General features: G+C 55.2%; 5 protein-coding genes across 5 annotated transcripts; 3 read left to right on the top strand and 2 right to left on the bottom strand.

Moving 5' to 3' along the window:
• Positions 1-133: 133 nt before the first annotated feature.
• B0I36DRAFT_382223 (uncharacterized protein) lies at positions 134-2,630 on the top strand. Its single transcript, XM_046160903.1, has 3 exons — positions 134-290; positions 360-1,366; positions 1,445-2,630. Exons 1-3 carry the CDS (start codon positions 254-256, stop codon positions 2,537-2,539), a joined length of 2,139 nt encoding a protein of 712 aa, XP_046015628.1. The 5' UTR covers positions 134-253; the 3' UTR covers positions 2,540-2,630.
• B0I36DRAFT_318551 (aldo/keto reductase) lies at positions 2,631-4,166 on the bottom strand. The gene is made up of 3 exons (XM_046153306.1): positions 3,795-4,166; positions 3,641-3,707; positions 2,631-3,566 (listed from the first exon to the last, which is right to left on the bottom strand). The coding sequence occupies exons 1-3, from the start codon at positions 3,948-3,950 to the stop codon at positions 2,764-2,766; spliced, it is 1,026 nt and encodes a 341-aa protein (XP_046015627.1). The 5' UTR covers positions 3,951-4,166; the 3' UTR covers positions 2,631-2,763.
• Positions 4,167-4,321: 155 nt separating this feature from the next.
• On the bottom strand, positions 4,322-7,551 carry B0I36DRAFT_360883 (Rad4 transglutaminase-like domain-containing protein; the record flags this gene model as incomplete). The annotated part of the gene is made up of 2 exons (XM_046158402.1): positions 4,322-5,214; positions 5,274-7,551. The coding sequence occupies 2 exons, from the start codon at positions 7,549-7,551 to the stop codon at positions 4,322-4,324; spliced, it is 3,171 nt and encodes a 1,056-aa protein (XP_046015626.1).
• A 450-nt stretch (positions 7,552-8,001) lies between these two features.
• On the top strand, positions 8,002-9,505 carry B0I36DRAFT_318548 (AN1-like zinc finger protein). The gene has a single exon (XM_046153305.1). The coding sequence runs from the start codon at positions 8,258-8,260 to the stop codon at positions 9,203-9,205; it is 948 nt and encodes a 315-aa protein (XP_046015625.1). The 5' UTR covers positions 8,002-8,257; the 3' UTR covers positions 9,206-9,505.
• Positions 9,506-9,894: 389 nt separating this feature from the next.
• B0I36DRAFT_347288 (heterokaryon incompatibility protein-domain-containing protein) lies at positions 9,895-12,082 on the top strand (the record flags this gene model as incomplete). The annotated part of the gene is made up of 3 exons (XM_046156555.1): positions 9,895-10,273; positions 10,343-11,696; positions 11,719-12,082. The coding sequence occupies 3 exons, from the start codon at positions 9,895-9,897 to the stop codon at positions 12,080-12,082; spliced, it is 2,097 nt and encodes a 698-aa protein (XP_046015624.1).
• Between the last annotated feature and the right edge of the window lie 336 nt (positions 12,083-12,418).

Here is a 12,418-nt window from a genome sequence, read left to right as displayed (position 1 = left end):
GCTGCCCATGCTGCCTTGTGTCGGCCCGCAGAGGAGGAGGACCTGGCTGCCTGAGGTAACACGGTCCTGCGGCTCGCCGTCGTGCATATAAAGATGTTGAAGTCCAACCTCATCCAGGACATTGTTTCTTTCCGTCTTCATTCACTATCTCATTATCTGCCCTGACCCTCCCTTTGTGCTCAGCATCGGTGTAATAGTCCTCTTCTCGACCTTCAATCACTTCCGAAACATACAACCCCTCTAGACTTGAAACATGGCACGGACGAAGCAGACTGCCCGCAAGCGTACGAGTACACACCATACCATCATATACACGGACCTTCCATGGGGTTGCCCATACTGACAGTGTGTCTCTACAGAGCGTGACTATCACGAGGACGACAGTGACAGCGATGCCGCTTCTGATAGTGAGCCCCAGGGTGTGCAGGGAAGCTCCCAGACCCAGATGGACGAGATCCTCAAGGGCGTTGTAGGGATCACGCCGCTGGCCCTGACTAGCACGGGGGCTACCGAGGCGTCCCAGTTTGGCTACTCGTCCAAGCTCGTGAGCAAGTGGTATCGTCACAGGTGCGAGTACAACTCGTGCCCGGAACGATGGGCCGAGCACGACAATGTCGATGCCGAAGAGGAGCATCTCACCAAGGAGACTGAGCACGTGCCCATCATCCACCGCCACGAATTCGTCAACAAGCACTGGGTGACCAAGTCCATCACCGTCCAGGACGCCAACATGCGTACCGTGCTGGACAAAGTCCTTGCCAAGTACCAGGACCTCGACCTGGAGGTTGAGAACTACACTTTCAACCCGCCCATGATGCCGCTCGTGCATCGCTGGGAGGAGCTCAAAGCATACCACGCCTGCGCCACTCCGGGTCCCCTGAAGAGTGCGGCTTCCGCTTTCATCGCCTTCCTGGCCCCACTGATCGCCTCGTCCGTCGTCTCCCTCGCCCAGACCAAGCGGTCAGGCAAAGTGTCCTTCCCTGATCTTTGGCAGATCTTCCCTCCCAGCTCCGTTGTCAAGACACAGATCTACGGCGCTGATACGGTCTGCCGGGTCGTCAAGTACAAGAAGAAGCCGCGCACCAACTGCAACCCGGAAGGGTGGGTGATTCACCTCGAGTATGTCGACTGGAATGGCCAGGAAACCGGCTGGGCAAGCACCAGCGTCACCATCTGGGAGTATGCTGGCTTCCGCAGGGTAACCGGTCTGCCTGTCTTCCCACTCTCGTTCACTCGCGAGGAGGACAGCATCCGGGCTGAGATGATCGAGCGAGGCCGCAAGTTTGAGAGACTCCGGGGTTACCACTACATGATGTCCAATGGAGCCAAGATCTTGCTGGAGACTGAGAAGCCTGAGCAGAGACCGGTATGTTTCACCTTGTCTAACTTGGGCGAGCCAGTTCCTTGTTCTGTCTTGATTTAGCTTACTGACAGCTGGGTTCAGGTCGCTGGAAAAGTATGTGTCGATGCCTACGCATACTACAGAAGCTCCAACCTCGTGCGGCCCAAGCTTCGCGCGCTGTCCGGCAGCGGTGACGACGAGGGCAAGGACGGCAGCGACGCCAACAAAGACGACGCGCAGATGGAGGACAGCGGGTTCGAAGCTCAGTACGCGTTGCCCGTGGACGACAGCCCTGCCGCCAAGGGACCTGCCGAGCGCATCGAGCACATCGAGCCCCTGACCGAAGAGCAGCTGCTCATGACCACCCCCTGGGTAAAGGGCTTCGACCTCAAGGCCAAGCACTGGTGCGAGCTGCGCATCGACGATCTGCGCGACATGGCCTGGAACGACGAGGCGTTTGAAAAGCTCGTACTGCCTGGTGGCGAGAAGGAGCTCGCCTGGGCTTTCGTCGAGAACAAGTCTCTCTCCAAGGGCGAGTTTGACGACTTCATCCCTGACAAGGGCCGCGGCCTGATCATCCTCATGTTCGGACCTCCTGGTGTCGGCAAGACCTTCACCGCTGAGGCTGTCGCCGAGCGGTCTCGCGTGCCTCTGTACTCGATGAGTGCCGGCGACTTGGGCACCAAGCCGGCCGAGGTGGAGGCCGCGCTGACCCGTGCCCTCGAGCTGTGCCGCATGTGGAACGCCATGCTGCTGCTCGATGAGGCCGACGTTTTCTTGGGAGAGAGGACCAACGAGTCGCTCGCGCGCAACGAGCTCGTGTCCATCTTCCTGACGAAGCTGGAGTACTACCAGGGCATCTTGTTCCTCACGACCAACCGCATCACGAGCATCGATCACGCCTTCCAGTCTCGTGTGGACTTGTTCCTGCCGTACCATGACCTCGGCAGCCCGGCAAGACGCCAGGTCTGGGTCAACTTTATCGAGAGGGCTGGTCGGGACAAGTTTGATGTCACCGAGGACGTTCTGGACAAGCTGGCAGAGCTTAACCTGAACGGTCGCGAGATCAAGAACCTGATCAAGTCGGCACAGTTGCTCTCACTGAAGTCCGGTGGCAAGGTACCCAGCGATCGTCTGTGGCTGTTGGCGGAGAAGCGCACTCAGGCGCTCAACGCACTTGATGCTCCTGCGGCATGAGACATGATTTACTCTGGTTTTGTGCGGAGTCATTATTTTGCGGCTCGATACTTTGTTTCCTCTCATTTAGCTGGCATCAAATTATGGGATTGTCTCATTCATAATCATAGCTTCAAGAACTTTTGTCTTTGCCAAGGTGACCTACAACTCTGGGTCCTTGTGCACCTCATCTTACATATCGTGACTCTCACACCACATACATGACTATCCATCCAGCGGACTTTCTACAACTCGCTTACTTCCTCATCACCATCCAATCTCGTGGGATCATCCAGATCCGCGAACAATCTGACCCCCCAACCCTTCCCAGGATCGTTGAACCTCACCTTCTTATCTGCGGCCGCAATCTCCTGCATTTCCTCCTCGGTAAAGTCAACCCTTCGTGCGTTGAGATTCTCCTTGATGTACTCCTTGTGCACACTCTTGGGGATCACCACTGTGCCCCTCTGCAGCCCCCAGCCCAGCACGGCCTGCGCGACTGTGCAATTTTTCCGCTCCGCCATGTCTCTCCAGATCGGATCCTCAAAGATTGGAGCAACCGGTTTATTTCCGTCGTACGTAGGGTTTGTGTTCGCGAGCGGCGAGTACGCGATGACTTTGATCCCATTGTCCGAGTGGAAATCGACAAAGTGCTGCTGCTGGAGATACGGGTGCGTCTCAAACTCGTGCGCGTACGGCTTGATCTTTGCCTCCTTGAGCAGCGCCTCGACGTCTGCACGCGCAAAGTTCGAGATGCCAATGTGGCGAGTCAGGCCCGCCCGCACGGCGTCCTCCATGGCCCGCCAGGTCGTCAGGATGCTCGTCTTGTTGTCAAGCTCTGTCCCGCTGCCGCCCGGGACAAAGGCGACGGGCCAGTGCATCAGGTACAAGTCCAGGTACCTCACGCCGAGGTCCGAGATGGTCTTGCCGATCGCCTCGTGGACTCTGTCAGGGCGGTGGTCCGCATTCCAGAGCTTGCTGGTGACCCAGATGTCTGAGCGGTGGACCTTGGACCTGGTGATGCCTTTGCCGACTTCTCTTTCGTTGCCTTTATTCTCATCGTCTTTCAGCTTCGTGGTCGTAAACTGTTTCTATCAGTTATTGAAAGGGGTTTGAACCCACCATAGATGAGCGCCGCGTCAATGTGGTTGTAGCCATGCGTCAGGGCATATTCAACCGCATCCGAAACCTATTTTGCCAGCTTGACATCAGCTTTCGTGCACGACAACAGCAACAATCCTCAAACTTGCCCCTCAGACTTTCTAGGGCATCTTACTTTGCTTTTCTCTGAAAGCCACGTCCCCAGTCCAAATGTCGGAATATGCTTCAGCGGTTTCGGCCGGCTTAGTGTCTCATCATGCTGCTGGGCGGGACCAGCTACTGCCCAAGCGGCAAGCCACAGGGTCGCTGATGCGACACAGTTGAACTTCATGGTTATTTGCGACCGGTCACTTATTTCGAGTTCAGTATTGAAGCAATTGTCGAAGTGGGAGATGGTGCCAGTGCTGTAATGAGATGTACTCGGATGTTGGTTTCAAGTCGTTTCGTGGGCATGACATCATGTCCTCGCACGTTTGCGTGTTTTCCCCCGCATTGCACAATCACCGATGCATATTCCCCAGCCAAAGTGCAGATGCGAACACTATGCCAGGTCTGCTCAATGAGTGACTTAATAGATGGCTTCTTGACAATCCGGATGAGATGTACATTATAAGTTGCATGGCTTTGCTCTATATGCCACAATTCTTTCGGCGTAGATGTAGCAGGTGCAGCCGGCTACCAAGGCGCTGGGTCTTGCTACTTTCACTCGCTATCGTCGAGCATGAACTCGTCATCATCATCATCCCCCTCCTCGCTGTCATCTTCCTCCTCAGAGTCTTCGACCTTTGTCCTCCTGCTTCGACGCCGCGGTGTCTGCTTCTGCTTCGGCTTAGCTTTCGCCTTGGGCACTGCTTTCTTCAAGGCCTTTGTAGTCCTTGCAGGTCGTACCGCTATCGCTTCTTGCTTGGCTTCCGATTCTTGCGAATCTTGTAGACCGTCTTGTGCTTCTTCAGGTATGAACCCGCCTCCACCACCATCTTCTTCGACTTGGCCATCACCGCCATCAAACGGCACAAATCCGCCAGCCTGTGAAGCCTCAATATCTACGCCATGATCAATTTCAAAGGGATCCACCTCGTCTTCCTCATCTCCTTGACTGCTGGCGAAGTAACCGCTCCTCGTGGGAGGTTTCGGCGGCGGCGGAGGTGGTTTTGCAGGCTCTTCGACGTTGAAGCCTTCAGGCAAGAACCCTCCCGCCGTGTTCTCGTCTCTGAAACGCATCTCGTCTTCTGCCTCCTCCATCTGCGCATGCCAGTCCTTATTGTGGTGAGCATGGCTTTCTGCGCCATCTTGTTCTTCCAGATGCGCATAATCTTCGCGGATACGGTCTGCGACACGGAGGCCCATCAAGAACTTCCGCCATGTCGTGAGCACGAGCTTGCGCTTCTTCTCGTCCTCCTTGCGCGCCCGCTCGGCTTCATCCTTCTCCAGCTCTTCAAGCACTTGGTCATGATGCTCCTCTGCGACAACTACTCCCTGGATGACGGGCACGGCCATGCGGTTGCCGAACTCGAAGCCGACAACAGCTTCCGCGTAGTCGATCCCCATGCGTTTGCATACGCGAACGACACCTCGGTAAGGGATATGGACGGCACCTTGATGCTCATTGTCAGTCGAAGAACTACCGGTGAAATCCATAACATGCATGACATACCTTCTGGACACATGTGCTCTGCAAACATGTCAATATTACCGTAGTCATTCTTTGGGATAACGCCGTCCTTGATGGGGTCTGGAATGATCCAATCCGTCTGATCGTAGCCGTACAAAGGTTGCAATATCTTGTGTCCAGCTGCCGCTTCGGCTTCGGCAAGCTCTCGCCGTCGGTTTGTTGTCGCAACACGATAGGGCGCATGCTTGAGTGGCTCCGCACCAGGCATGGGCGCGCGTCCCTGCTTGTGCCATGTCTCCGCGCTCTTGACAGGGACAATGTCCTTGCGAAGATAGACTGCTTCCTCTGCTTCCAATTTTCCACCTTTGCCCTTGTTGCGAAACATCTTCACGGGCGTCGTCCCTGGGAGCAGAGCCTCCTCGCGCTTCAGGTGCCTTTCCAGCACGAACTCTGCAGAGCTCTTGTAGTACTGCAGAGTCTCTTCCCCCTCTTTCACCTCTTTCTTTTCAGGAATAGCAGGTTTCAGATCAGTGCTATCCTCTGCGTAGTCGGTTTCCGTAAATGGAGTTCTAATGCCACCGCGAGAATAACCGCGCATGATCGCCTTGAAATAGTCGTGATACTCGTATCGCTTGAGTTTGCCATGCTTGTTGTACACGGGAACCTTCTCCCTCTGCATTCTCATGCCCTTCGTCTTGCCGGGAAATATCTGTCCCTTGAGATAACGGACAGTCACGTCCTTTGCCGTGCCATCAGACGAGTGCGCTATGCAGTACGACATCCCCTGCTTCGACTTCTCGGCCTTTCCTCCGCGTGGCTCCAAGGACTCGATGAGCTCGCGACTGCTGCCGACCAAGGTTTTGACAATAGGATCCACCGGAACGTACTTGTGAGTGACTGGCGATAAAACTTCCGTCCAGTACATGGGAAACTCGAGATCCTTATCGTACGGCTTTGGTTTTGGTGGTTTAGGCCGGAAGTCGTCAGTGACATCGACAATTGAATCGTCGTCACTCGCATCGGACAGCGGCTCGACATACTCATCAGATTCGTCGAGATCCATTGCCAGCACATCATCACCTTTCTTCTTGACTCGGCGGCTCGCAGGCTTGATTGGTTTCGCTTTCTTCGTCAATTTCGCTGGCGGAGCTTTGTCGACAGACCCGTTAGCCTTGACATCAGTCTTGGAATCCTCGTCATCGGCCTCTTCAGACTTGGACCAGCCAAAGCCAAGTGGCTGAAGGTTGGCGACCAGGCGAGCTTCCAGTCCCAGTCCTCGCAGTAATGCAGTAAACAGCTGTGAGCCAACATCGCGACTCCCATGACAGCCTTGTGCCAACTTTCGAAAGTCGTCAAGATCACGCACGCGTTCTCCTTGAGTTTCGGGGTCGTGTTCTGGCTGACCAAGGCTGGCCGCGAGCTTTGCTGCCCTTCTCATGTTCATGTACCCCCATTTCCGCAGGCCAGGGGCCGTGATGGTGAACTTCTGCTTCCACCACGTCCGCAGCGCAGTGAGGAGCCTATGGATAGGGTCGCCATGGCTAAGGTCTGGCTTCCCTCTTTCAAGCCGATCTGCTGCTTCACTCCAGTCCCTCCTCTGCGCCTTGGACTTTGCACCCGCACGACCTTGGCTTTTGCCTTTCGGGCTTGGCTTCTTAGGCGCTTCTTCAGGCACTTCCAACCCACTCGCACGTCGCCAGCGATCCAGCTCGTCCCAGAGTCGGGGTGGGAGCTGTGAGATGAGGATGGCCTGTACCTCTTGGTCGCAGAGCCAGGAGTTACGGATCGCATTGTGCCACATGAGCAGCTGCACGTGCATGTTATGCGTCCTCTGTCGCATAGCCTTCTCCTTCTTGGTGAGACCTTTCTTGCCAATCTCACTGGCCAACGGTATTCGCGGCCCGGAGTACAGCTCGATCTCGATCTCCCCAGTGCCGAGCTTTTCCGAGGCTTCCACATGGTCTGGCACGTCTTCAAACTCGATGTCTTCGTCCTCCTCGTCGTCTTCTTCGCTCACGTCATTCGCGTTCGCGACCGCAGAACGAGAGCCTTGCTGGGATTTGGCAGCGACCTTCTGGCGTTTTGGAGCGGGAACATCTTCGAAGTCGACATCAGATAGAGACGAGAGAGAGCTGCTGTCGCTGTCGTCGTCTTGCATGCGCTGGACCGCAAACAGGGTCTTCTCTGCTGATCTGGTCTTTGCGGAAGCCTCGAGGTCTTCAAAGACGGTCGTCTTGCGAGCTGACGTCTTGGATTTATCGCTCGCCTTGGGTGCGGGCGAGGGTGTGCGCACCCGCTTCCGGGGCACATCTGGTGGCATTATTGTGCTGCGCGAGCGTCGCTACATGTTCGCAGGTATGCACAGATGGGTGGTTGCTTCGGTACGAACCCGTCACATGATCAGCCTTGCGAGTGTACACTCTACGCAGACGTGAAGAGCGGAAAAAAGGAAAAACGGTGCTAGTCGGCAGGCTTCAATGACGCAATGATCCAGACTCGCCGACGCCAGCGAAGACGCGAGGCCGCGCGCTGGTGCAGCGCTGGGGGTGACGCCAGAGCATGTGACCCAGCTCGCTGTGGCGGGGTGGCCAGGTGCCTGGACGTCGCTGTGACCATCCCATGCCGCTTGCGGGCTAGCACTGCTCTAATTCTGGCCTGTCCAGCGGCGCAGGCGGCGGATGTGTCAGCGCCTGCCGGGCTGCCCAGATGGCTAAGTCGGCATCCCCAGGAGGCAGGAGGCAACCTCCCGCTTGCGCACTCCACCGGGCCAGGCCAAGCGCCCCCTAACTCAACTGCGCACCCGCTGCGGTCCGGGAGCTGTCATGGCCGCCGACGTCGCCTGGCTATTCGAGAGCCTTCTCCGGCAGCCTCACCCAGCTTCGCCGCTCCCGCTGGCCCGCCACCCATCGTCTCTCGTGTGCCCTGGCTGACGAAGTCATCCGCTGCCTTGTGCCGCCGAGTCTGAATTACAAACCATACCACACCGCACCGCACCTTTATATACGGACCGCGGCTTCATAGCAGCCATGGCGACCCCAAAGAACCACCCGGACCCCATGGCCTCGGACACGAGCTACGTCGAGATGGACCGCACCGAAGACGCCACCCTCATCGGCAAGCACTGCCAGCTCGACTACTGCAACCAGCTCGACTTCCTCCCCTTCCACTGCCAGTCCTGCAAGAAGACCTTCTGCCTCGACCACCGCACCGAGGATGCCCACAAGTGCGAGAACCGCGGCGCCTGGGCGGAGCGCAAGCGCCAGGCCCAGCTCGCCCGCCCCTCCGCCGGCGCCGGCAAGCTCATGCGCGACACCGTCTCTGTGAAGCCCTGCAGCGATGACAGCTGCAAGACCGTCATCGGCACCCCGCAGTCTACGGGGGTGCACTGCGACCGGTGTAATCGCGACTACTGCCTCAAGCACCGGCTACAAGAGGACCACGATTGCAAGAACAAGGTCCCCATAGGCGCACGGCCGGGGAGGGATCTAAATGCCGTGCGCGAGCAGACGGCAAGCACATTCTCAAAACTAAAGGCTCTTTACAGCGCCAAAAAGAAGGAGCAGACCAGCAAGGGCCTGTTTGGCAAGGACCGTGCTGCTCAACAAGCGGCGAACGAAGCGATGAGAGTGCTCAAGAGAGATGCCCAGGGAGACAAGAGAGTTGCGCCGGAAAAGCGGATATACCTATACGTTGAGGCAGAGGCGGAGACAACGGTCGCCAAGATTCCAAAAGGCATGTTCTTCTACTCGCGAGACTGGGTAGTCGGTCGCATGCTTGACGAGGCTGCAAGAAGCCTGCAAGTTGAAAACACCAACAATCGAACTGCAGACGAGAAGAACCGCCTCAGAGTCTTCCACGTGGAGTCTGGAAACATGCTGGAGTTCAACGAGAAACTCAGTCAGCAATTGCAGACAGGAAACACGGTTGTATTGTTACGTGGTATTGGTCCGCCGCCAAATCTCATCGAATTATAGGCAGGGCATTTTTATTGTTTGAGTAATCGTTCTGAGCGTATATATAGCGGTGGCGTTGAGCATTTTGTCCGTCCTGCTTCAAGCATAGAAGGCTGTCACTGCCATGGCATACAGGAAAATCAAAGACGCATTCCAATACTCTCCAAGTAGTATCAAGGCCATTTCGTGACCGAATCCGCATCACTAAGATACCAACTGGTATCATATATGGGGCTGGTTGTTGAAGAACCATCCATGATTGCAATGTCCATGAGGGGTTAGAGAGCGCAAAGCGGTGTTCAACACAACACGACACATGTGCCTCTAAAACACTGGAGATCAGGAGAAAGCCTTACCACACCAGTTCGCAACCTGTTGGTCGTCAATATGTGTCGTGATCTCCGAAGTGGATGCTCCTTAGGAGTGATTGGCTGTGTTGGCGCCGTTCGGCCCGGTCTGGTGTAACCGCCAGGGTCAAGCTGCAGGTAGGCAGACTCGGCACGGTAGGCTCCATGTGGCTGTCAATCGATGAAGAAACCCCTGGCGGGCAGCCCAGTCTTCCACTGCTTGGTGAGGTATGGGACATGAGACATCTTTGTTTTCTTTCGTCTCGATACATGGACCATTCGTAAAGATCAAAGACTGCCCTCTTGACATATAAGCCATTACCAGACTAAATCGAGCCTGTCGTACCAGTCCGTTCGTTCAAGATGGAACATCAACTACAGTGGGATCTGGAGATCGTAAAGAACCATTTCAAGCCGTCGCACGATTTGGACCAATTCGAAATCTGCCAACTATGCCCCTCCATGTACATGATCCCACTGAAGATCAAGCCAGATACAGACACGTTGCAGACTATTCTGAGCCGGTATGCATCTCCGGTCTGCGTATACTGTCGCATCATCTGGAGCACATATGCCCGGATGACAACCTCGCCCAGCGTCATTCATGCATTTCGACCTCAGTTTTCAGATTTTGACGGTGAGGGCATTGTGCTCACGCATGCGAAGTGGGACGAATGGAGAGATGATGGCCTCGGTGAGAAAGTTGTTATAAAGATGGCCGTCGAGCTACATTCCGAGATGGGTAATACGCTTAGACAGAAACCACTAAGCCCCATAACGCATATTTACTGACAATCTACGGCCTTCTTAGAGGGTGGCTTTGCAGCTAGCGCTCCGCAGGTTGAGCACGATCTCAGCAAGGGAGAACTTTGGCAGTCAATTTTGGAGCGCCTCGAGACCTGTGCGGGAGCACATGAGGAATGCCAAGGCGATCCCTGCCCGACACTTCCTCGCCGAGTCCTCGACTTGCAAAATCAGACCTGTCCAGTCCTTGTTGATGCTGCAGACTTAGCGAGTACCTCTCGGTATGCGGCACTGAGTTATTGCTGGGGCGGAGCACAGTTCCTGAAAACGACCAAAGAGAATATCAATCAACACAAACAAGGGATTGCGCTGGGTTCTCTCCCATCGTTGTTCCAGGACGTCATCACGGTTACTTGCAACCTCGATATCCGATATCTATGGATCGACAGCCTGTGTATCATACAAGATAGTAAGCGGGACTGGGAAGTCGAGTCGAGCAAAATGCAGCACATCTTTGCAAATAGTTTCGTGGTTTTGGCGCCAAGCAACTCGCCAAATCCACACGTTGGAATCAAGCTAAGGCGGCCTGACCCTATCGAAGTAGACACGGTCGATATACCGCTCGTTGGTCAACCAGGAGAAACTTGCAGATGGCCAATCATTGCCCGCCATCCCATCGCACACATCGGCTGGGGTCATGACAACAAGCTGGAAGACCACAGCTACCTTGAGACGCGGGCGTGGTGTTTTCAAGAGGCGACGCTCGCCAGGAGAGTGTTGTACCTGCTCGATGAAGAGATCAGGATCCGGTGCAGCCGGGCGTACTACTGTGAGTGTCTGGGCGATGAATGTCCCCTGGACGCTCAAGATACGGTCAGTAAATGTTTGCACCAAGCTCCCGCTCTGAAAGAGTCCAGCACATTGTTTGAAACTCACCAGCAGTGGACAAAGCTGGTGGGCGATTACTCCGGGTTGGACATCTCGTTCTCCAAGGATCGTCTCCCTGCGTTTGCAGGGATCGCAGCGGCATTCCAGCAGCCTCGTCTAGGCAAGTATCTTGCTGGGACTTGGGAGAACCACCTGCCTAGCTCTCTGCTCTGGGAGAGAGCCGACTTGGATGGGCATCTCCACGGCAAGATACCTGAAAGAAGCCCGCAAGCCATTGCGCCGTCGTGGTCGTGGCCATCGATCAATTGTGGCGTGCTCTACATGTTTCATAAAGTCAATCTCTATGCCGAAGGGATCATCGTTGAATCCCATTGTCCACCAGTTGGAGAAAACCCATTTGGCCAGGTCAATGGTGGATATATCAAGTTGAGAGCACCATTGGCATTGCCTTTGTCGATCAGCTACGTCCGCAATAAGTGGACAGTCAGGCCGACGCCTAGTTTTCGTACTCCAGAGACAGATGTATTGCCCAGGTAAGCTGCTTGCTATCTCAAGAAAGTTCCATTCTGTTGGGTCAGGACTAACAATGGCCAGCGTAAACCAAGTTGCGGGTGAGGAAGAATCCTTGACGGATTCTAGCAGTTGGACGGAAGAGATAGACAGTCCCTCCATCAGCTTTGACACCGCGGACGACTTTCATTCTGAGTTCAAGGATCAACTTGTCCTTGCAGGATTTCGTGGCTTCAACGAAGAGACCTCATCTGAGGGTTGGTATGTGCTCGTCCTTTTGCCTTTGAGCGATCAACATGAGTACAGGCGAGTGGGACTTGTGACAGATCATCGATCTTACCAACCAGAAGCGCCAGAGTGGGATGAGTTCTTCCAGGGTGTTGAACCGAGCACAATCGTGATTCTCTGAGTTGCTTTACATCGCGATATGCAGGCATTCTGGCCTTGACGCCCAGGGGGCCTGTACACGGCTTGCGGGCATCAATTGTGCGTCAGCTTAATGGCCTGAACCATCCTGATGAGCCGCCTGCCACACTTCGTCATGATGTCAGATCAAACAGACCGAGTCCTAGTTAGGCGATTTAGTGTATGACCACCTCATAGCACCGTCGACAATCACAGCAAGCCGACCCAAGTTGTCAAGCTTCGGATCTCTAAGTGGCCTTTGAACTGAATATGCGGTCACGATATCGCGTCTTGATTGTATATATGCTGAACGTCGAAATCGGAAACGCAGGCAGTCGTT

This window comes from Microdochium trichocladiopsis (assembly GCF_020744255.1).
Source record: "Microdochium trichocladiopsis strain MPI-CAGE-CH-0230 chromosome Unknown B0I36scaffold_3, whole genome shotgun sequence".
In the NCBI taxonomy this organism is placed as follows: domain Eukaryota; kingdom Fungi; phylum Ascomycota; class Sordariomycetes; order Xylariales; family Microdochiaceae; genus Microdochium; species Microdochium trichocladiopsis.
Note: the sequence above shows the minus strand (reverse complement) of the source record. Positions and strands in the feature narration are given on the sequence as shown.